The sequence below is a fragment of the Bombyx mori genome, chromosome 1 (assembly GCF_030269925.1).
Source record: "Bombyx mori chromosome 1, ASM3026992v2".
NCBI lineage: Eukaryota > Metazoa > Arthropoda > Insecta > Lepidoptera > Bombycidae > Bombyx > Bombyx mori.
Window position 1 is genome coordinate 9228773 of NC_085107.1, and position 25275 is coordinate 9254047.

Below are 25275 nucleotides of genomic sequence, written 5' to 3' on the forward strand. Positions count from 1 at the left end.
ATCACTCAACACGAATGCACCGGACGTTTTATCCTTTAGGCCACGAAGTCTTCAATCAGAAAAAAAAAACTTGATAGAATTACGTTGCGATAAATGTATACGGACGCTGCTGTATTCCATACTAGGAAAGCCATTAACTAAAATAAAACTTAAGATTATAACGTTTTATATTTTCAATCACTTCGTACCTCGTTGGCTTAATAACCAAAATAGAAAGGTTTTGTGAAAGCGAAAGAGGGGCTTAACAAGCAGAGTGCAACCTTTTGGAAAAGCAACGATGAGACCAATAGCAGCGAACTCGATGGATGTACATTTTCAGTTTCATATTTTTGTAAAGTTTTACTTGTCACTGTTATATTTTATCTATTTACTTAATTAATTATTTACTACATTTGAAAACGTGCTGAATGATTATACAAAGTTTTCGTTTCTTTTCCCTTCCTTATTTTCACAAGCAATAATCGATTTTACGCTTCTACACTATTTACACTTCAATTTTCGTAATTAAAGGCCCGTTGTTTGTCTCTCTAGATTTCGACCTGAAGTGGTTTGCCCCGTTTATTTTTAATCATTCATTAGTTTCAAGTCTGCGGCACCATCAACATACTCGTAAATACGCAACTACATATACATATGACATCATATGAAACACATCTCCTTGTAGTTTTTGAAGTTGCGGTCACTTTTGGTGTTCGTACTCGTAAATTTTCCTGATTGAATGTACATGGGTTTTTTTATGCTATATCCGCAAACATACCTGCCAACGTAGTGCAGAGCATGAGGGATGTTTCAGGGAAGCAAGTCGCGTCCCTGATGCGGGGTATATATTAGCTGCGTCTACACAGCTACCTGCAGATTTTCATCTGGAAGATGGACCCGGACTGTCCGATAATCCAGCACTGGACCGAGCTGCATGTCGAGCACTCTAGCACTCCCGATCCAAACTTAAGTTTAGACTACGCTAATGAACAGAATTTATTTCTGTTTGTGTATCTTCATAATCATTTTTATTCATTCATCATTTTTTTTCATTTAGTTGACGATATTGGAGCGATAAAAATATTTCAATTATTCTATGTACACAAATGTATGGACTAGTTTCTGAATTAAATAATTTTTAAAATTTTAAAAGCCTAAATCTATTTTGCAATTTTTAAAGCTTGTGAACGCCATGTAAATATTATCACTCGACTTGAGATATCAAGTCGATATTTTAATTCATTACGATAATATGAAATCACGATTATAGCATACGCGTATAGACATGACTCAATATTTCTCATACTCAAACTCAATGCTAAATGAAACTGATTCTTTTTTAAACCTTAAAAGAGAATAGGACTCCGCAACTCTGAACCTCCTTTCGAAGTTGAACGTGTGACATCTCGCAGAATATTATCAGAGAAGAAGCTTAATCTGTAGAACGTATTAACGAATTAGGTAGTCTCCTTGACCAGCTTGGAATAAATTTGTATGTGCTCTATCAGCGTACCAAACCATCATCACAATAGCTACACGAGGGTCCTTCTTAAACTTTTTAAATCAATAGAAAAATCAATATTCAACGAAAATGCTTTAATGTAAATTCAAGGTTAGAAAAATCTGGTCCTAGAATTACTTTGAGAACAATAAAATAATACAATTCTCCATACTATTTAATTTGGAATACAAACTGCTGCAAGTCGTTGTTAGCCATTACTCTAAAGTTTATAGCCAACTAATCTAGCCGCGATCAGGCACAACTTGGATGTAGACTTTGTAATATCATAATGAAACGGCGGATCCAATTAAACTGATTAAATAGTGGAATTTCGAAAACAACTTTTTCAGACGAACAGTTATTAAAGTTTTGGAATCAATATTTTAATTTTAAGCGAAGTTCGGTAAACGTGCTGTTTTCAGCTTTACATGTTTAAAAAAACATTTTGAGAACCAACCACATACAGTATACAGTTCCCTAAGCCGAAATGACTGTAAAAAACGAGTAGAAATAATAACCAATTGCTAAGAGAAGTATTTCACTGGTAGCCAAGCATATTTATTTATTTATTTAATTATCATAGAGAGATTTAGTGTGTGTATCTGAAACATTTTCACTATTTGTATGACTTTATAAGCAACAAGATGCATGTATTTATTATTTGCTATCACGCAACAGCACAGCCGATCGACTTAATTTTTTTTCAATGCTTACAGCTTGTGGTACGAAGAGGTATACATAATTCTTTTTATTCCAATAAATAATAATTCGTCCAATATTATAAATTGTGAACTTAACGCACATAAATTAACGTACTTACAAAGGACGTGACAACAGTTATAATTAAATAATACAACATTTTATTTACAATAAAACTGTACATTTTGTTACACAGTGAAAATTCCACGTAGACTATGCTCGCACTAAAAATATCCTCGTTAAAAGTACAATAATTAAAAAAAACAAGCTCTTGAAACCACTTCACAAATCAGAAAAAAACCTTAATGGACTTCCATCAATAACGCAAACAAAGATTTTTTTCGAAGGTCCGATGTGAAAGGTATTTAAAATGCCACTGCAACCGTTTTGATTGAACGTTTTCATCATTCACAAGTGAACCGCGGGTCATTGGACATTTGCGTCGGTCATAAGAGGAACAAGACTAATGGAAGTCCAGCAAAAATCGCGTTAACTTCAATATCAGGAGATTTTGCATATGCGTCGTCGGCTTACTGAGCAATTCGATTTGTTCAACGAAACATCTTCTCTTTTTGCCCATACTAATAGATTTAAAGCGGAAGTGAGTCCATTTGTTTCTTACGCTTTCGCGTCTTAATTGGTGGAGAGATCTTCAAGTAATTTTACCTGATGGTCAGTAGTTACCGTCGTCCATGGACTTCAGCAGTGCCAGGGGCAGAGCCAAGCCGCTGCCTACCGTAAACCAGAAGGGATCCTGATCAATCTAAACGTAACTTTTAGGTGTTCGCCCGTTATAACACTTGGTCAACTGGTATGAATAAATTGCAAAATAATGATTAGACTATCCGAAAAGAAAAAGTAACCTATGGTATCTCGGGATAAAATGTAATAAAAAAAGACGTGTGGCACTCGGAGACTGCCGCGGTAAAGCTATTGCATAGAATTTTTTATCAACTTATGCAATTATAAATCGACAATAATAATTTAATATTAAAACAACAATAAAATAAGATCCGGCGAGAAATTCAGTGGGGTAACTTTCAATGAATCTGCTACATTGTGAGTATTCCATTTTGACCGCGCACTCACTAGAGGGCACTACATGGGATAGAGACACGCCTTTGGATGCTAGTTCTAACTCTCATTCGCCCAGAATCAACGGTTTAGCTAGTTTATTTTTAATGCCACTCCAATCACTGAGTAGTAGGAGTAGTAATAAAATTCTTCGACTAAGCGATAGAAAATGGCACGCCCGACGCATTGTAGTGTGATATAATTTTCTATTTTACAATTCCGTTTGTCGCCGATAGATGGCACTTGACGCAAAAGCTGAATCGCGCTATCGTTGTGCTACCCACGAAATTATATCACATATTTTGATAGTACATAAATCGGTGTTTAGACTTCTTACTTTAAACACTACACAAGCGCAACGTGTGAATGTTTTGTACGCGGGCTACATAGTAGGCGTAGTGAGGGGTGGAAGGTTTTTTTCGTTATGGAATTTCATGATTCCGCTCTCAAGGCCCGCGATAAAAGCTTAAAAATCTTTAAATAATCTTAAAATGTAATTTAAAAAGTTAAAAAATTTTTTTTCTCGAATGCCGATTGCACCTTTGTATATGTGTGTGTGTGTATCAGTGTCCTGAATTTTTATGCATTCGCGCCAATGGAATAACATACAACGTAGTATATAGGAGCCTCCTACAATAATGGCTGTACTAACGAAGCCGCGGGAAATAACTAGTATTTATGTATATATATGCATAGGCAAAGACAAATGAATTTAATAAATTTTTTTACTCCGCTTATTAACGGATTTTTTTTTGTATTAATAATAGCCCTTATTGACGAGGTTAGTGTAATCACATTTTTTATTGCTATTATGGATGGACGAGCTCACTACCAACCTAGTGTTAAGTGGTCACCAGAGCCCATAGACATGAAGCACGTCTGTGCCGCCGCCCACCTTGAGACACTGGCCTATAATAATATATTACTCATTAATAACGTATTCGCTCTACGGCTTCTTCAACGTTTCTTAATCTCAACAACTTTCCGCTTCTTAAATATTTCGAGACAGAAACGTATTCAAACAAATATCCATCTTAATCTTATAAATTATCCTTCAAATAAGTGTATAAATTTTTTATGGATAGTATTAAAATATGCTCAGTATTAGAATGTAAATTATTGTATACTAAAAAACTATTCAATCAACAGCCTGAAAATATATTTAAACCGACTGACGATCTTACTCGTACTATATGGCTTTAAATTAATTTTTGTTTTCATTATTAAATCTAACAATAGTTTCATATGGTTATATGTTTTTACTTTTGCCCAAGTATGTACATTTTGAAAGATCGCATCTAAGCCACAGAAACTGTACCTAAATATCATAAATAGCTCACTCATAAATATATCGTAAAACGTTTCTCCTGTATCATTAAAATGTGTATAAAACAGAAATAAAGTGGTAGGTAAATAAAGTATGAAATGTACATCAAATGGAAATGATTTCAAGAAGCAAGATAGGAAATTCTATTTATAATACCAGCTGGCATTGAAAATATCCAATGCTAAGGTCAATTTCACAATGCTCGAGGAGCTTTGCTCTTTTCCAGAAAAATAAATTGCTTTGAATATTCCTCTTTCTATAAAGCGCAATGTTTTGTTAGTGGTTGCGAAACAATATTTGATATTAAAAATAACGGTGGCTTAATACTTTTGCATCTATCAAGAGCAGGACAAATATAAATTAGAGTTTCGTATAAGTATACTTAGGTATATATTGGTCTTCTAAATATTAATTCTTATAAACTAAACTGTCAAAATAATGTATGTACACTTTTTTATGTATTCATATTTGGCGTTTTAAGAGAAATTTTATCTAGTATCGTTCTTGAACAGTAGTCTCTAAAAAAGTGTGCTTTAATAATTTAAGCATCCTCGCATGAGACAGAACTCATGAAAAGGCAAAGGGAGGAAAGTGAAGCGTTTAGTGCGGAGCACATCTCTCCCATCACCCTCCCCCTCGGGACGCCGGACCGGCGGTCGTCGGCGCCACGACCACCAGCCCTCTCGGTCGGCAGGCTATCCGGAGCGACAAGGACACGGTGCCACCCCTCCCATGCGGAGCAGGCGACGAGCGTGTGCTGCGCCGTGTCCAAGTCGCAACCACAATGGTGGCACTCTGCCGTCGGCTCGTCTCCGATCCGGTGCAGGAACTCACCGACGTAACCATGCCCAATGAGCACCTGCGTGAGCCGGAATGTGAGGCGTCCTCTGTCACGATTCCAGCATGGACCGTCGTGATTGGGCCCTGCTCTGACCACAGTGGGGCTGGGACGCGCCACGCCCCGGGCCAAAGGTCAGCCCGCCACTGATAGTCAGCGGCGAGCGCCTCCAGAACACAAGGCGGCGTCCCAGACAGCACACACGCCGCCTCGAAAGAGATGGTGCGATAATCACGGATGACCCTGACCGCGATGGTGCATTGCGGCCGTTGCAGCAACTTCGCTACCCCCACGGCCAGGGAATGGCCCCACACGGGCGCCCCGTATAGGGCCATTGATCGCACCACCCCTGTATAGAGACGGCGCGTCACTTGGTCAGGCCACCCGACGTTGGGCAGAAGCCGGCTTAACGCGCCGGCCACCCCCAACAAATGGGGGATCAGCATCTTAAAGTGAGATAACATGGTTAGTTCAGTGGTTTTCAAAAGTATACCTTTTGGTGTACACTAACCTAAATTGTTCGGAAAAAAATCGCTTGACTTATGTTTAATTAGGGAATTTCCTTTTTTATTTCGTCGATCCTAAATAATAAATATCAGTAAAAAAAAAGAGGAACACCGTCTTTTTTTTATTGCTTAGGTGGGTGGACGAACTTACCTGGTGTTAAGTGGTTACTGGAGCCCATAGATATCTACGACGTAAATGCGGCACCCACCTTGAGATGTCAGTTCTAAAGTATAGTTACAACGGCTGCCCCACCCTTCAAATCGAAACGCATTACTGCTTCACGGCAGAAATAGGTAGGGTGGTGGTACCTAACCGCGCGGACTCACAAGAGGTCCTACCACTAGTTAAGTAACCTAATTTAAAATCAAAGCAAAATAAAGAAAAGAAAGAATGGAGACTTTCAAGAGCATCTATTTGCTTTTAGACCGAGCAGCTTCGATTCGACTGATATGTGAAATTTTAAATTTGATTACGTATTGCCTTGAATGCATTCCGGTTTTCCATTACCGACTGGTTTTGGAAGCAAGCAATATTCAATTGTGTGTTTATAAACTCACTCAATGGATATAGAGTGCAGAATTCAATGAAAGAAAGTAGGTACGGGTATCTTTTTAAGAAAAGTTGTGTTGTTCACAATGTATTGTGAAAGGTGAATCCGCACACTGCATGTTTCTGCCGCGAAGTACTAAAATTTGTTTGAAACTTCGAGAAGATGTAGCAAGGTAGGCGAAGGCGTTCACACTGTCAAATCCAATGGGTTTCTTGACCAGTTAACATCTGTTTATTAATAACAATTTAAAATCTTGTTTTTTTTATTTGCTAATATTGTACATTGCGCGCGAGTAACAGCTTCGAGTAAGCACGGAATGCGTGCGCCAGTTGCCGTTTCTTTGCGTTGTAGGTAAATAGGGACCATGGTAATGATGATTGTAGTGACTTATTCGACAGCGATGGGGCAACGCAAAGCTACCGTTGCCCGAAACATGTCTTGTCATATTCCCGGATTCTCTCTCGTTGTTTTTAGGCCTTTCCTACACTGGTCACCGTCCTCGTCGAAATCGTCGATTACAACGAAGAGTTCGACGAGCAAACTCACTCATAGATAGACACAGCCAATTGAATTTCTCGCTGGATCTTGTCAATGGGTCGCGATTCCGATCCGCTGATAGATTCTGCGAAGCACTGCTCTGGTTAGGGCTAGTGTTAGCAAATTCACTCAGGTTGAGCCCATCGGGGTGGGGTGGCGCTGGCGGTGTCTCTTGACATCGCCAACGCATTTAACACTCTGCCCTGGACCGTGATAGGGGGGGCACTGGAGAGGCATGGAGTGCCCCTCTACCTCCGCCGGCTGGTTGGGTCCTATTTGGGGGCCAGGTCGGTCGTATGTACCGGGTACGGTGGGACCCTTCATCGTTTTCCGGTCGTGCGTGGTGTTCCGCAGGGGTCGGTTCTCGGCCCCCTCTTGTGGAATATCGGGTACGACTGGGTGCTGAGGGGCGCCCTCCTCCCGGGCCTCCGCGTTATTTGTTACGCGGACGACACGTTGGTCGTGGCCCGGGGGGATGATTTTAGGGAGTCTGCCCGTCTCGCCACAGCGGGAGTGGCCCTCGTCGTCGGAAGGATAAGGAGGCTGGGTCTCGACGTGGCGCTCAATAAATCCGAGGCTCTGTGGTTTCACGGGCCGCGGAGGGCGCCACCCGTTGACACCCACATCGTGGTTGGAGGCGTCCGGATAGGGGTCGGGGTGCAGTTGAAGTACCTCGGCCTCGTGTTGGACAGCCGGTGGGCCTTTCGTGCTCACTTTGCGGAGCTGGTCCCCCGATTGATGGGGACGGCCGGTTCTTTGAGCCGGCTGCTCCCGAATATTGGGGGACCGGATCAGGTTGTGCGCCGTCTCTACGCGGGGGTGGTGCGATCGATGGCCCTGTACGGTGCACCTGTGTGGGCTGAGCCGCGCAACCGGGCCACTATGGCTCGGTTCTTGCGCCGGCCGCAGCGCACCGTTGCCATCAGGGTCATCCGCGGATATCGCACCGTCTCCTTCGAGGCGGCGTGTGTTTTGGCGGGGACGCCGCCATGGGAGCTGGAGGCGGAGTCGCTCGCTGCCGACTATCGGTGGCGCAGCGAGCTTCGTGCTCGGGGCGTGGCGCGTGTCCCCGAGAGTGAGCTGCGGGCGCGGAAGGCCCATTCTCGGCGGTCCGTGCTCGAGTCGTGGTCGAGGCGATTGGCCAACCCCACGTGGGGGCTACGGACCGTCGAGGCGGTTTACCCGGTCTTTGATGACTGGGTGAATCGTGGCGAGGGACGTCTCACCTTTCGTCTGGTGCAGGTGCTGACCGGGCACGGATTTTTCGGGAAGTACCTGCGCCGGATAGGGGCTGAGCCGACGACGAGGTGTCACCATTGTGGACACGACCTGGACACGGCGGAGCATACGCTCGCTGTCTGCCCCGCTTGGGAGGTGCAGCGCCGTGTCCTGGTCGCAAAGATAGGACCTGACTTGTCGCTGCCTGGCGTCGTGGCGTCGATGCTTGGCAGCGATGAGTCATGGAAGGCTATGCTCGACTTCTGCGAGTGCACCATCTCGCAGAAGGAGGCGGCGGGGCGAGTGAGGGAAAGCTCTCCTCACTACGCAGAAACCCGCCGCCGCCGAGCAGGGGGTCGGGACCGGGGTCGTATCCGTGACCTGGCCCCCTAAGAGCTAGGGGTCCCACCCGTTTTGTGCGGGGAGGGACCCAGACGAGGGGTGGCGTGCTCTGCACGCTCACCCGCAATAGGAAGCCGGGTGATGGTAGACCGCGTTCCCCCGACCGCTCTGGGGGAAGGTGTAACGCGGCGCCATCAAAGCGGGCTCTCGGCCCGCTGAACGAGGGAACCGGTGGTCGTTTCGCTGGCGGCCACCGGTCCGGCGTCCGTGGGACGGTGGGATGGATGTAATGTGCTCTGCGTCAACCCTGTCCCGCCGTTTCAATAGCCCCGACTGGGCTCCGGCCCGGTCCGAGGTAGGGCGCCGGTTGTGAGCGGCAGGAGTTTTTAGTGAGGTTCAACTCCCACATACCCCACCTGCCGCGCGGGTGGGGATCCGGCGATTTTCTCCTGTAGAAAAAAAAAAAAAAAAAAAAAAAAAAAAAAAAGGTTGAGCCCATGAGCTCATCTACCCATCCGGGCGTAGCTGTAATACCCTCTTAGACAACCAGCGAATAGGTAGGGAAAATTGTGATGATTATGATAATTAACCATGTATAAAATAAATATTTCCGTTCACGTTGTCAAATTTACTCAAAATAATTTCTAAATTCTATGTGTAAGAAAGGTTTGGGTTAAAATCATGTTTTTAATATATTTATTTATTCATTGTGTACTCTTTTGCAGGAAGCCTCGGTATTTGTCTTCGATAAAAAGCTTGCCGAAAGACTCTATAAGCCGAAACGACGGGAGCAGTTGCTCGAACGTATCCGTATTGGCATCGACAATTTAAAGCGAAAGCCCAGCATCACGAAAACGCTTGCTGTCATGCACGGTGCCGAAGAAAGCAACGGCTCTTTGATATTCGCTACAGAACCCATCTTGGCTAGTTTGGCCAATATATTGGCATGGCATGTAAGTATAACTACCACATTCATTAACAATAAAATTAAAATAAGAATTTCAGTTATTATCATACTCAAAGACTGAATTGTCCTATTGGACTCGTTATTAATTCGTATTTGTTTATATTGCTATTGATCATCGCACATAACTTATCTGCAATTCCAACTTTATTCGCATTTATTCACATTTTATGATTTATTTCATAATTTTATTCTGCATCCTTATTTTTGATTTAATCATTCCTTAATACGAGAGAGATATAGCGAATAGAAGAACTCCGTTCCAACCGGCTTTCCATAAGACACCAGTGTCTTTTTTACTAAATTTAAAATACAAATAAAAAATTCGGTCTAAAATAAAGTAATAATTTGGGAACCACCCAAGCAACTTTTTGGGCTTTCCAGATAAAATGTGGAATAAAATCCACAAGTTGAACAACGAACAATTGAATCTAAAGTATGTTCTGCATGTTAGAATTTTTGTCGTTGAAAAATGCGAGCAGAGTGTTAAATTGTTGATACTTTTAAAAGTATTATAAACTTGTTCACAATTCCATTTTGATAAAGTGCTGAGAATGAGAACTAAGTGAAAGTGAAAACGAAGTATTACTCGCTACTCGGGATGCCGCTATGGATAAATGCTGAAAGGTCCCGTTAATCTTAACCTGTTGCTTTCCTTTCGCTTTTATTTTATCCTGATTCCGCTTTGCATCCAATGTGTGGACTATGAACGTAAAATATTATATTTTTCTCGGTATTGTGCGAGAGCTGGAAAGTTTGATGTTAGTCAGGTGACATTATGTTTTCAGTTTCTCTAAAAGTCTCATTTCGTACGTAATAAAAAGTGTGCTCGTTAAAGCTAATGGCTTCTCGGTAATTTATTGAAATTTAGAATATCTGGTTGAGTTGAGGGCTGTTATTGTCGTCACGACAAGGAGGCCAGACATACATATCGACGCTTGAAAGGCAAACGTGACTAAGCGACAATAACTGCTTTGTACATAAATGATAGGCAATAACCATATTCGATGCGCAAAAAATACATATTTCTAGGGCTATTAAAATAATTTCAATCCTACAGCTAGATTTGTTAAAATAGAATTTATTTCAGGTATTTCAACTTTAAATTAGTCTACTGTAAAGTTCACGCATTGTCGCTTAGTCACGTTTGCCTTTCAAGCGTCGATATGTATAAGGGGACCAACATGTTCACTTAGTACTTGTCGTTTAAATTTATATGTAATTCATTATGTTATCAAAAGATTAAAGTAAAAACAAAATTCAACATAAGCGATAACCCTGTCGCTTCCACCTTTATGTAAAATCTTTAAATGGCCACACGTAATGAGCACGGCAGTCAGTCAGTAAATCAGTCTACGGTCAAAGGTTAATTATTAGTCAATCAGTTTACTTCGGTTGTCCCTACGCGTATTGTATTGTAGATTTACTTGTAGCAGTAACAAAACTTGTCTCATAAAAGAACCCACTGACGGCCATCCCGATAGCACCTGCCTGCAATATAAGGTGAATCTCCCACATTAAATTCTCTAAATCGCCGTTACAGAGTTTTATTTGAAATTTCATCGCACTTAGGTCGTACATTTTCTTTATTTTGGAGACACAACAATCGCAAATGTAATATCTTTGGTTTCCATGAACTCTGTTGTTATAGTAACGTTTTGACTTCGCTCAAGTTTCACTGCCACAAATATTCTATTTTTTGTGTAACTTTTTTCTGATTAGTTCAAAGTCATGTACGAAGACGCTATAGCCTAATGAGTAAAACATTTCGCTGTATTAGAATCGACTGTACTTATAAATAATACATGTTCAAACATTACTTCGACGATAATAAAGTATCTGCTATCGTGTAGGTAAAAGGTATTATTTATACCTTTTATGAATTGGATGATAGAAAAGCTGGAGGTAGTTCCTAGGTAATGTCAGCCCGGACGGCTAGTTACAACTATTCTCCTAGTATCTGTCGCGAAGCAGACATATATTATGTATTTTGGTGTCGTGGGTGGGGCAGCCATTATACAAAACTATGATTTAATTGTGACTTTTGCTTCATATCTCTAGCGGAGTCGTGAGGGCCAAAAAAAGATTGTACTAACATCGGTATTTAACGTAATTTGCACTAGAAAGAAAATTAGTATATGAAATTCACAACTACGTGTTGCTTTTCCGTTTCGATAAGTTTAACTTCGACACGTCCATAAAGTAGAAAACATTTCAAAGTAATTTCGCGCAACGGTGTTTTTGAAATTTCTGACGCGTTCAAGAACAGAACTTTTAGTTGGTTCATTCAACAAGTTGTCATCGAAGTTCAGATCTTTAATTGCATTTATCAAATATGTAATGTATTGGAATTGAAAACTGGCATGAGCTGTCATTATTTGAATTCGAAGGCTGAATCTAATAAGTTGAAACTACTAATCAACCCCACCCAAAACGTAGCATGTCCTTAATAACTGACACATCGTTCATTCTGAAGACATATATTACTGAATACCAATTAAAAAGCGTTTGAAGTTTTAAGTACTTGAGATCTTCCGTGCAACCTGAACGTGATGGAGGTAAAACTCAAGTCTAATATGCCCAAAGGACACAGGTAGAATAGCAGAACACTTTTAATGCCTACAACAAAATCCTCAGTTCTAAACTTCTCACCAGAAAATCGAATCTGTTCATCTACAATGCAGTTATTAGGTCTATTGTGACCGCAAACATTATAATATTATTATATATCGAGAAGATACGAGTAATTAATAGAATACAGCAGATTTTGCGAGGACGCTGTTTAGTAATAATATCTTTCGCTCCGTGAGAAAAAGCCCTCATATGTGTTATGTTCAAACGAGGCTTGCAGAGAGTAACCAACGGGAGGCAGCGACTTAGCTGTGCCCCTGGTATTGCTGACGTCCATGAGTGACAATAATCACTTACCATCAGGTGGGCTGTATGATCCTACAATGGCCTACAATGGCAAAAAAAACCACAAACAAGGAAGATCTAGAGGCCGAAGCAGATAGGAAAAGGAAGAGGAAATCAACGTGTGAATAAGAAAGGTTCTCGCAGAGAAAAACATGAAATTCAGAGCAATTATTATGGACAGGAGTTATTTTTTACATTATATAGCTCGCGCCACAATTAAAATCGGATTTCGGAGGATCCTTTGGCGTGATTACGTTTGCGATATATTGCGAGCTCACAACAAGTTATTATGCTTATGTAAAAATATGTAAACATTTTTCTTTTTCATATTAGAATTATAGTTATTGCCGATTCAGCTTCGGAAACGATCTCTATACTCTGTTTGTACATTTTTTTTATTTTGTATATCTTAAATTAAAATACAGGAATCAAATATACCATCGGGAGGACCACAGCCTATCCGGCCATTTCCAATGAATTTCGGAACGCCTACTGGCTACCAGCCACCACCACCACCACCACCGCCGCCGCCGCTATGCAGCACCGAATACCACTTCTTGGATATTGAGCTCCGCTTCGGCTTTCTCCAGGTAATTTCTTTTTGTGTAATAAAATGATTGATTAAAGATTCTGAACAGAGGATAAACGACTCTTTAATATGAATAAAGTAGTAATAATAAACTAGTACAATTAGAGGCATATGTAAAATAAATATAATTAATAAAAAATACATCTTCTGATCTTCTGAAATGTGCCGCCATTACAAACGGGTCCTTCTTGGCAGTCAACGCAAAACTCTTACTCCCACTCAAAGTTTACTCCTTAAGAATTAATTTCATTTATAGAAATCGGTATGAAGAATTGATCATTAGTACAATGGAGTCTAACAAAAAGCGTTCTATATAATTTTCTTTTCTATACTTTTCTTATGAAAAATGGTAATTTCAAATGAAATGAGATGAGATGAGATGAGGTGAAATATAATCTCAGTAAAATGGTGGTCATTTACTCAGACTTTTTCAGTGGACTTTTTGGACGATTCCGAGAAGCTACGTCCAGCGGCTTTGTTTCATTTTCCCACATTGTGTTTCACAGATACTAAGGTAGTTAATAAACCACCGTTATTATACATTTAAATCTGAAGAAACACTCAATAGACAAAATAAAACAAATCACACAACTTCGCTCCTCGCGTTCCCGCCAAAAAGTTTCTTAATATATCCTTTTCATTAAACAGAATAATGAACTTTACGGCATGACACTTAAACTCAGTTTATTGTTAGTTCACTCAAATGTTAAATAGATGAAGACAGTCCAGAAAACGGTATAAACGAAATAAAAAGTACAGATTTATTTAATATACTACCTATTGCATGAGATTGATCTCAGTGAAATAAAGAAACCACTGCGACGTATGTACTGAATTATATACATACGGACATCAATATACCTAGATAATGAAACAAGTTTTTTCTTTCAAAAATACAATTTTATCTGCTATGGTAAAATTATTACCCGAAAGTTATATTCCTTACGTTCAGAAATAAAATGAACGATTGAGTTAACCCATCGAAAAAAAATATATCGGTGGAACAGTAAAGTTTACTGAAACGTATTTCAGGGAAACTGATTTCGTTCATACGGACGAAAGCCAGATTTAAGGTGATATTTATATCAGTCTATTGATTTATTTACACAATCCCAGAAGACTTGTTTAAGAAAAAAACTCGAGCCTCCGGTTTCTTTGTAAAAATTTCCTTCATTGTTTTATTTATGTGACCGAATCGCGTTATTGAAACATTGAAACAAACACGTTTAAAGATTCCGTTACATAATATATAGGGGGAAGCCAACAAAAAAGTGTTAAAAAGAGTATGATTAAAAATTAATACGCTTAAACACGTACGAGTAGTTTGCGAACTATACCTATTTTATTTAAAAAAAATGGAAAAAGTCACTTTTTGTCGCCAAAACAAAATTATGTCAATTACAAAAGAAAACAGAAAATATTATAGCATAAATACGTTGTGTGTTCACGTATTAAAAAAATAAATCAATCAAAAGTGTTTGATAAACAAATTTACATTTTGAATTTTTTCCTGACGTTCTTCTCCAATTCATTTTGACTTTGCTAAAATTCCGCTCAAGTTTCGTTCGACTTAGCTTGTTTTGCAGTAACAGTAAGAAAACATTGGCACTAAACTAAATCAAACAATCTGATTTAATAAAAGGGATTTATTTGGCCAAATGGTTAGGTTATGGTACTCCCTGATTTCAAATGTAATTCGGCCTCCTATTGATACAAAGGCGGGCTGCTGTATTTACATATGTAACGTTGTCAGGAGGCTACAATAACGATTTAACACCCAAGTGCAACGTGAGCTCTGCTGTCAATTTACGGCACGAAATATAATTAAAAAAAATATATTTTATGCCTTTGACGTCGCAAAACTCTCACAGCAAAGGGTTCCTGTAAATTTATTTACTATTGCCGTCTTCACTTTGAAATTTGCTTCAAAGAGAAGTTATGTTTCTATGTTTATATGTTTATATACTTCTATGAAAATTTATCGTATTTCAGTTGCACGTGTATCGTTATGTACATATTTTTATATTTGAATAGATCGTAGAGGCTCTGAACCATCTCCACTACAATCTGAAGCAAGTCCATCGCAATATTAATCCTCACGCTATCATTGTGACGAAGCGTGGAGCTTGGAAGCTGTTCGGCTTTGATTTTGCCGGTACGTATGAACACAGATAAATCTTTGTTAACAGCAATGTTGCAGTGTTGCATTAAGTTGTTCATAGAAGCAGAACAGCTCTCGATAATTATTATTTGAATCAGTCAGGCATTGATAATAGTTTGCAGAGATCAGACCTTGACATTCTGATCACATTGTGACTTTGAAATAATTCAAGCGAAATCTACGGAGATGAAGGAAACGAAACCTTGAAAGCGATGTTAATAAAATAATTCTTTACGGATCAGAAACTTCTTGCAGAAACACCGTTGCTTTTATATTTATGTATGTAAAAAGTTACTATCTGAAACAAATACGGCGTAAAATGTTTCTTTTTAATTCGAAAAATACGAGCAATAAAATAAATTTATGGTGGTAGGACCTCTTGTGAGTCCGCGCGTGTAGGTACCACCACCGTGCCTATTTCTGCCGTGAAGCAGTAATGCGTCTCGGTTTGAAGGGTGGGGCAACCGTTGTAACTATACTTGAGACTTTAGAACTTATATCTCAGGGTGGGTGGCGCATTTTCGTTGTGGATGTCTATGGGCTCCAGTAACCACTTTACACCAGGTGAGTTGTGAGCTCGTCCACCCATCTAAGCAATAAAAAAATATATCTTAATTTTGATATGTATGAAATATATTTTTTTTAACGAAAAGCTCTTTCCGAACATGGATTTTATTACGGCCGTGTTTATTATTCGGCATCCGTTGTTTGCGGTCCTCGAGAGAGCTTTTTTTTCACTGGTGCTTGAGCTTGGCTAAACGGGACACATGTCACGTAAAAGCCGTCATCCACCTTGAGACATTACATTTAACATTCAATTGTGTTTAATAGCAGCAGTTTCCCCCTTCAAACCAGTACGCATGTCTGCTCCGCGATGGGAATAGGTACAATAGAGACACTTACCTTTGCGGGTTTACAAATACGCCTTACTTCCACTAATTATGCAAATTTATAAAATTCCCTAGTACGATTTATTACACGATGTTATTCCATCATCGGGGAATTCGTTCGTAGACGTGTGTTAAGTACGTATTTCCTTAGGAAAATTGGCGCCTAATTGCTATATTTTAACACAGATAGTTTGATATGAGTAAGCTGGTCATTTTATTATTTATACTAGTGGTCCCGCAGTAGTCGAACTTCGACTATAATTAATTGAAATCATAATTTTGAACATAATTATGGTTCTATTGTCAAAGACTATTTATTATATTTCTATAGTGACAGATTTCGCCAAGAAAGATAAACAATATTAACTTATTCTCAATTTGACTACAGACTTTAACAAAGACTATGTGTGTGTGTGTGTGTGGGTTGGGTGCGTGCGTGCGGGCGTGCGTGTGTGTGTGTGTGTGTGTGTGTGTCAAATACATGGTAGTGTGTGTATTGCTTCTTTATTGATTTAATGTATTTTTAATGCATAATAAAAAAAAAATAGCATTCTGCACTTCTTCTCTATATTCTCAATAAGTGTGGGAAATTTCATACTCCTCTGACCGCGCAGTTTTCGTAAAAAGGAATACAAAGTTTTTGCTTCACATATTAATACATATATGATGTATCATGAAGACTTTACTACCGGTTTGCAAAACTACATACATATTTGTAAGTTTTACAACGCATGAAATGTATGACTTAGAATTTTACAATACGATTTTACAAAATCAATATATATATATATATTTATTCATTTATTATTATGACGATTTCTTTTTATCGGATCTTTCTTTTTTTTCTTCAAAATGGAGAAGATCGCTTCGTGTAAACCGTGAAATAAATAAGTTTCAAAGTTTTGAAATGAAATGTATTATTCTAGTTAGGCAGTAAATTTTAAGTATCTGGTGTCGGTGAGCTAACCCACTGTTAAGGTTAAGCGTCCTTTCCTCATCCCTTCAATTTAGGTCGCCACCTGTTACTCTCCCACACCTCTAAACAAATTTCGGAATTTATGGCTTCAATATAGTCGTAGATTTTTTATAACTATGTTATTAAAGCAAAACCCGCGTACCTTGTTTCCAACGAATCGTAGCATTTTTCGTTCACGTTAAGTAAAAACAGCGTATACAATAAAACGATCTATGAATATATTATATTTATAGGTACTTTATAAGGTTTCTTCATATAACTTTTTCTATTAAAATGGCGTTAACGCTGTTGTCGCAAGAGCGAATACACCCCAAAAACGACAGTGAGCAATTCTCCACTTACCTGTAGCAAATACAAATGTTACAAACAAAAAAACACGCAAGTCCAAAAACTGTCGACATAATTGTAAATTTTTATGAAAGCAACATTCCAAATTAATTTACTAGCACGTTGAAAATTAGGAATTCATTACAGATGATGTTATATATTATGTAATTTGATAAAACAGGAAATAATACTATAATTATACCAAATCCTTAATTTGTTTGAATTAAACAATTTAATACACATTCAATATACTACAGAGGACATAATCAGCCTCGATCCAATTGAGATGCTGGCCATCGCTCCGTGGTCCATCAAAATACCAAGGACACTCCAGCCGAGCCTCGACTTTTTGGGTGAGTACTATGTAATTTTAAAAACTGACCATGGTTATTTTTAAGTGATAAAAGTTTACAGTTTATTAATAGTTTTGCATGTTCTATTCTTTTCGCATTATAATATTATATTGTTGACAATCATATTAGTGTAAATTAATGTGTTAAATACAGTACAGAAAACAGTGATGCCCAATAATGGAATCTTTACCGCCCGCTGAGCTGGTCTCCGGATCTTCTCAGCGGGTCGCGATTCCGATTCGGTAGTAGATGCATTCGCGAAGCAGCTACTCTTGAGTTGTTAGGTCTCCTTTGCAGGCGCTCGTGTAGCTGTTAGCAAATCCCACCCTTCCTGGCTGAAACTGGAAAAGCCTCCAGGCCACCAGTAATCTCTCAAATATAAAAAAAGGAATCTTTAGGACTGATAGATGTTAAAGAGCCACTATTCTACATTTCTGCAATCATTAATGTATCTTATCTGGGTGAATATTCAGTTTGTGCGATACACATTAATCGGATCGAGATTGGTGGCAATCTATGCAGTATCATGCACATAGTTTGACAGAAACACGCAAGCCTGCATAAATACATGAAAACACCGCACCGCATCAACTACTGATAATTGAGGAACAACGGCTTACTTAGCATCGACAGTTTCCTGAAATTTTGGCCGGTTGAAGTTGGATTTCCAAATCATACAAAAAGTACTAAAAGCTTCACTTATAACAAACCCTCTAAAAAGTTTGCTTAATGTCAAAAATACTGCCGCCCGTTACTTTGTTTAGCGACTCTCTGATGTTTTTTAACGACTGTCTAAATTTGCGCTACAGTTGCGTGGTTTTCTCTGAACACAAACTGATAAAGCATTGAGATCGAGAGAATTGTATCCTTCATAATTCTGAGTATGATGAACTATTGAAATAATTAGGCTCGAAAAAAATAGAGTGGTAGCACGATGAGCGAAACGAACATTTCATCACTAATTTCTTCTGTGAGCGTCTCTTACCCGTGCAGCCGAAAAATATGTTTTAAAACTGCCGCAGCCTCTTAAATTTACAAAAACGGTCCTCTTATTTAAGAGTACCACCTCATTGGTGGTAGGACCGCTTGTGAATCCGCACGGATAGGTACCCGCCTATTTCGGCCGTGAAGCAGTAATGCGTTTCGGTCTGAAGGGTGGGGTAGCCGTTGTAACTAAGCTGAGACCTTAGAACTTTTATCTCAAGGTGGGTTACGTTGTAGATATCTATGGACTCCATTAACCACTTAACACCAGGTGGGCCGTGGGCTCGTCCACCCATCAAAGAAATAAAAATGAAAAAAGATGAAAATGTCTAAAGAGACCATTTTTAGAAAATCACGATACATCGAGAGGAAAATTAATATCTGTGAGAAACATGGGCTCTCTCCCTCTCTTTTACTTCTGTGCTCGCCTTTTTGTGTAAACTACGTGAACGGGTAAAAAATTCCGTTAGAAATACTTTCTGTTACAATCAGGAGACGCCCCATTGTACGCTGCAAGAAAATTTTCGACCCATACTGAACGAATGAAACGAGAACTTTGAAAATTGCATTTTACTCTTCGTCTACTGAGAATAATGTTATATTTACGGCTCTCGTTAAATTATCAAAACACTTTGTCTTAAAGTAATTTTAAAAGTTAAACTACTATTTAAGCTAAGGTTTGAAAATATCGTATATTCAAATGAGAATGACCGTTACGTGTAAACCATAATTATTGTATGTAAATATGTATGTGTTACAATATTTATAGTCAACACATGTTTGTATTTTTACTTAGTTCAAATAGTGCTTCGTTATTTTTCATTACGTGACCGTAGCTCGCGTATATTATTCTTTAAATGTATATGTTGATACAGCTCCCGAAGTGCAAATCTCCGGGCAGTGCAACATTTTATCAGACATGTTCTCCCTTGGTTTGGTGATCTGTGCAGTTTTCAACAACGGGGTACCCCTTATTCAAGCTAACAACAATCCTATGCTGTATTTGAAACAGATTGAGCATGTGAGTATTAAATATTTATTTTATCACAAATGTTTTTTCTTTGCTGCGTATTTTTTTACGAATTTAGGTAAACATTTCTCGTACTTTTTATCATTGTAAATATGCAAAAGAATCTGGTATTAACCGGTTACAGGAACCTGTAGACATCATAGCCTGAATGCGTGATGCGTTCATATGTTGGGTTTTAGTCTATAATCTATGGTTACGTGACCCGCAGCCTAATAGACTGGATGATAATATTAGATGGTAAGTATCCAATGTATTAGACATTGGATACCACTTTTTTTACAAATACGAAATATTTATAGATTAAAAAAAAGTAAAAAAAAATTTTTTTATCCATGTTGGCACTACTTGAATATCACATACACATAGCGATTGGTGTTATTTTTGTTTTTGTTTTTATTGACTATTATAGACAAAAGCGGTTTAATTAAAAATAATATTTTATGAAGATGAGACCAGAGCAGCCTACAATATTATTAATTTTAAGTGACAGAAATGCCTACAATATTATTAATTTTTAGTGACAGAAATGAATTTTGCAACTCCAAACGGAATAAATAGTAAGTGCACAAAAATTGTAACGAAACCAAACCAAAACCGGATGACTTATGAATTGCAGCCAAATATATCTATACATATAAATAAAATTGGAGTGTCTGTTTGTAATATTGAAATTGCCTCTTTTTACTACATGCATATGAATATATATACGGTACATACACCAAAATAATTTTTTTTACAATTTTTGTCTGTCTGTCTGTCTGTTTGTTCCGGCTAATCTCTGGAACGGCTGGACCGATTTTGACGGGACTTTGATGATATAAGGAGTAACTTAGGCTACTTTTTTTAGACTAGCTTCGCCCCGCGGCTTCACCCGCGGTACGAAAATAACCGCGGGTAACATCGCGGGACTCAGCTATCGATAATAAAATTTAAAGTTTCCGCAGCGAAGCGAGGACGGGTCGCTAGTCCTAAATAAAAGTTTGAATACTAAAGTACATTACTAAGATAGTTTTAAGGAAATGTAACAGGATTTTATATTTAAGATTTATTAGTTTTAAGTTTAATTCAAGGCTGTTACACAATCGACTTGAGCAGTTACGGAAGCCCGTAACTATCATCAACTAGAGCTGACACCAAAGTTGCAATTAAATACCACTTACCCTTTTATGCTGCTGTTAAATTGCAGTATGGTTTTTTCTAATAATCGGAAGCGATTAATGACTGATTTTCTTTTTAGTTGGAATATCAAGTCAATGCCTTGCTCCCTCGAATTCCGGCACAGCTGCAGGAAGCCGTTCAGAGACTCCTGTCAGTGGATCCTCACCCGCGCCCCAGCACGCAACTGCTACCATTGATAAAGTACTTCAAGTATGTTTTTTATAACTAAAATGGGCCACCGGCTTCGAAATTGTAATATTAATTGTAGTTTTTAAGCTTTGCAGAAATCGTGAATTAAAATTCGTGAAGCACAACAACCATTGCCGGTTTTATTCGAAGTAAACCGAAACAAATTAGTTTAAGACTTTATTTATACGAAATTAATAAGTTACGTTCGTCCGTTGCGTTTTAAAGTACCTAATGATATGTTCATCATTATGCCGATGGCCGATCTTAGACTCTTTGTTGTGTATTGAATTATTTGCATACGTTAGCTTAGTGTAAATATTATAAAAGAATTTAAATATGCTTGGTAATTACGCTATCTAAAACGATACTGGTGGATATACATTTGATTTAAAAAAATATTCATATAGGGGCCAGTGTGAACCACCCATCCGCGCCATGCAGCTTCTGGACAACATGACCGAGAAGGACCCTGCAGTCAAAACTGCTTTCTATCGGACTCAATTAATGGAAGCCCTACCTTATATTCCGAAGGTCCGTTTTTTTATGCCGAATATGTTAAAATTACTGCAGCCATTCTCAAAACGAAAATTTGAATTGAAAATTATTTCACTCTGCGACAAACTGTATTCTTTTGTTGATTTTTACTTGAAATCAGTTCAAAAACATCATAATACTCCTCAAAAAAATTTGTTTCAAAAATTCGCTGTCCTATTAATATAAGATGAAAGTGGCACCAACATTATGATCTGGGCACATTTATCGTATTACAAAATCTTTTTTCTGGGATTGCTGAAAAAATACTCTTACACGTTACCTTTAGTTTTTTTTTTAATAAAAAAATCTTACGGAAACTAAAGAACCCATAGCAATGCATTTCCAAATCATGTATCTTAATGAGAATCATTTTAACCTGCGACTGAAGTTCGATTTAATCGTGAAGCTGTTCATTCTATCAAACTTCTATGTTACCTACCAAGCAGTATTGCTAAAATATAAACTATGAATATTAATTTAAAGATATTAAATGGGACCAACTTAAAGAACGAGCTGTCAAATAAAAAATCATCAAAATTAAATTAAATTGAAAACCTCTCCTCCTTTTTAAGGCTTTTGAACAAATAACTATCTTTAATTTTCTTTATAGCAATAACGAAGCCCGTCATCAGCTTCTAAAAAAAAAAGAAAGAAAATCTTATGAAATGTTTATGGAGAAAAGGATAATGTCTTACCCCATTTATTAGATTCATGAGGTCGAGGCTCGAAGATGAAGTGGGTTCTAGCTCATATTTCCGGTGTCAAGAATTACAATATACTGTAAAAAATGTAGTATGCATAATAAAACAGGGAGACAATTCATTTTTATTTGATACTAGAGGCTCGCTCCGGCTCCGCTCGGGTCTTTAACAAAAATTTCAACGATATTAGAGGCTTTTTTTATTTTTTAAAATAAAAGAACACTTATTGCGGCATAACTATAATAGTTAGACATATGCTGTCGCGACACTTTTTGTAAATAATAATGTGTTCTACAAAGTCGTAGTACATTACTTTGTTCTATCATCAATATTTTTCGCAGGGCACGCGATGTAAAGAATATTTTAGGTAATTTTTTTACACCTTGGATTACATTATTGGAATTTTAGTAAGGATCCTTAAGTTTTTTCGAAAAAGATTATAGCCTATGTCACTCGGTAATAGTGTAGCTTCCAAACAGTGAAATATTTGTTCAAAGCAGTTCAGTAGTTTCGGAGTCTATTCAATACAAACAAACAAACAAATATCTCCTCTTTATAATATTAGTATAGACAAAAAAATATTATAGGAAAATTAAGTTGAATATTTTTTCAGAAACTGCGATGGCAGCTTGTGTGGCCCTCACTGCAGGCCGAGACTCGTACCACGGAAATACTGGCATCTGTTCTGCACCCGATCTTTTGGTTGACAAATGACGCTACACAGGACGAATTTAATAGATATGTTCTGCCCACACTGAGGTGAGAAATAAGAGAAAACCGAAGATCTGCTGTTTAAGGCTCTAGATGGCATTTAAGTCTCTTTAATACTTAATAATACGTAAACAATGCAATATTCCAGTACTGATAGTGTTCATGTATTCTGCTTGCGTGTTTGTGCATGGATTTGTCTCACGTACTTATAAACAATCTGTTTAGAAGAGTAGTTATGTTATACAACCTAGTGCGATATTTTCTACAATTGTGCATTTTTTTAATGTTAGACGAATTAACCGTTTAGTATTAAACACATAAACAGAAGCATCGAAAAATAGAATACTACATTTGAAAAATAAAACAATTCACGACACGTCAATTTTCACATTCCCACAAAGAGGCATGGTAATTTTCTTTCCGAAAAGCTGTTCAATAAAAATGGACGGCTTATTATTATATTACTGTTTAGTGATATTAAGAATCAAAGAAGCACAACAAAAATATATTTTTACACACATATTTCCTATTTAACGGACAACGTTTTACCTGAAAACGTTTCAGAGAGAAAGCATTTTTTTCTTTTACACGTGTTTATATTTCATAAGTCCAAAAGGCCTTGCCTCTTGCAGAATTACATGATTCTAGGTGAACGGGAAGTGCCTTAAAGGTATTTATGAGTGACGAAATATGACATCCTTTTTTTTGACCTTTTTTTTTATTGCTTAGATCGGTGGACGAGCTCACAGCCCACCTGGTGTTAAGTGGTTACTGGAGCCCATAGACATCCACAACGTAAATGCGCCATCCACCTTGAGATACAAGTTTTAAGGTCTCAAGTATAATTACAACAGCTGCCCCACCCTTCAAACCGAAACGCATTACTGCTTCACGGCAGAAATAGGCAGGGTGGTGGTACCCACTCGCGCGGACTCACAAGAGGTCCTACCACCAGTAAAAGTGACCTTAGTATTTAGTAGGTAATAATTTTTCAAGTTGATATACATAATATGTATTTAGCCGTAAAGACGTCGACTACAACATAAGACGTCAAGGACAGACAGACCCGCGGATAACAAACTGATTATATATGAGACCCGATTTTTTCTTAACTCATCGTCATCTGTGAAATCGGTGGCAGTAGTCGAAACCAAACCTACTAATCGCACAAAAGTTAGACCACCTGTTAATAAATGGTCTTCAGACGACTTACTATCAGCGAAGGACTCTTTTAGAAGTCATTAAATATAAATCATTTTACTATAGAATTTATTTGTAATTACTTTTTTTTTTTTATCTTAAATAATCTTACTATAAATTAACTTGCAGGGCACTACTGACATCGTCCAAAAGCATTCATGCAACAGCTATATACTTGGAGAATTTGCATATTATTTTAAGGAAATGCCAAACTAAAGATTCCGAGAATGAAGTGTTGCCAATATTGTATATGAGCCTCGACAGCAAGATCCAACAAATACAGGTTTGTTAATAACTTTATTCATAAAAATAAAATTTTATATACCTCCGATACTATTCATGTATTGACCAACAACGACTTTAGTCCTATGCGGCCATCTTTGTCGATAATACATACTTAATGATTACAAACGCTAACATCATTGAACGGTTACATAGATTTTACTGGCGGTAGGACGTCTTGTGAGTCCGCGCGGATAGGTACCACCACCCTGCCTATTTCTGCCGTAAAACAGTAATGCGTTTCGGTTTGAAGGGTGGGGCAGCCGTTGTAACTATACTGAGACCCTTAGAATTTATATCTCAAGGCGGATGGCTTATTTACGTAGATGTCTATGGGCTCCGGTAACCACTTAACACCAGGAGGGCTGAGAGCTCGTCCACCCATATAAGCAATAAAAAAAATATAGAAATAGATAATATTTCATTTACTATTAAAGGTTCTATTGTCGTGTTTTCGTTTCAGTTGGCATCACTGACTGCTGCACAGAACGTTACTGAATTTATTGATGAGAGAACTCTGTGCGTGACCATTCTTCCTAAAGTCAGGATCATATTCGAAAATAATCAGACAGACCACAAAGTGGTCTTTTTGGTATTAGCGTATTTCGAGAGGCTCTTACCTAGACTCGAACGCACCCATCTTCTTGAGCACATCATACCGACACTGCTCACCTTGAAACTCGGCGATCCGGAAATCATTCATCGGGTTGTCAGTAAGTAGTCGTGCGTTGTCCCCGG

General features: G+C 38.3%; 1 protein-coding gene across 2 annotated transcripts in view; it reads left to right on the forward strand.

Annotated features, from left to right (window-relative positions):
• Positions 1-25275, forward strand: part of LOC101742848 (SCY1-like protein 2) — a 103703-nt gene that overhangs the window by 69018 nt on the left and 9410 nt on the right. For both annotated transcript variants that reach the window (XR_005245172.2, XM_038013757.2), the window contains exons 3-12: positions 9298-9525; positions 12878-13042; positions 15076-15196; positions 17653-17748; positions 19608-19753; positions 21000-21130; positions 21517-21640; positions 22958-23103; positions 24385-24538; positions 25001-25250. Coding sequence is in view for 1 of the 2 variants with exons in the window: in XM_038013757.2 (XP_037869685.1) it covers positions 9298-9525; positions 12878-13042; positions 15076-15196; positions 17653-17748; positions 19608-19753; positions 21000-21130; positions 21517-21640; positions 22958-23103; positions 24385-24538; positions 25001-25250 (1561 nt within the window). In the remaining variant the exon portion in view is untranslated. The remainder of the gene's footprint in view (positions 1-9297; positions 9526-12877; positions 13043-15075; positions 15197-17652; positions 17749-19607; positions 19754-20999; positions 21131-21516; positions 21641-22957; positions 23104-24384; positions 24539-25000; positions 25251-25275) is intronic.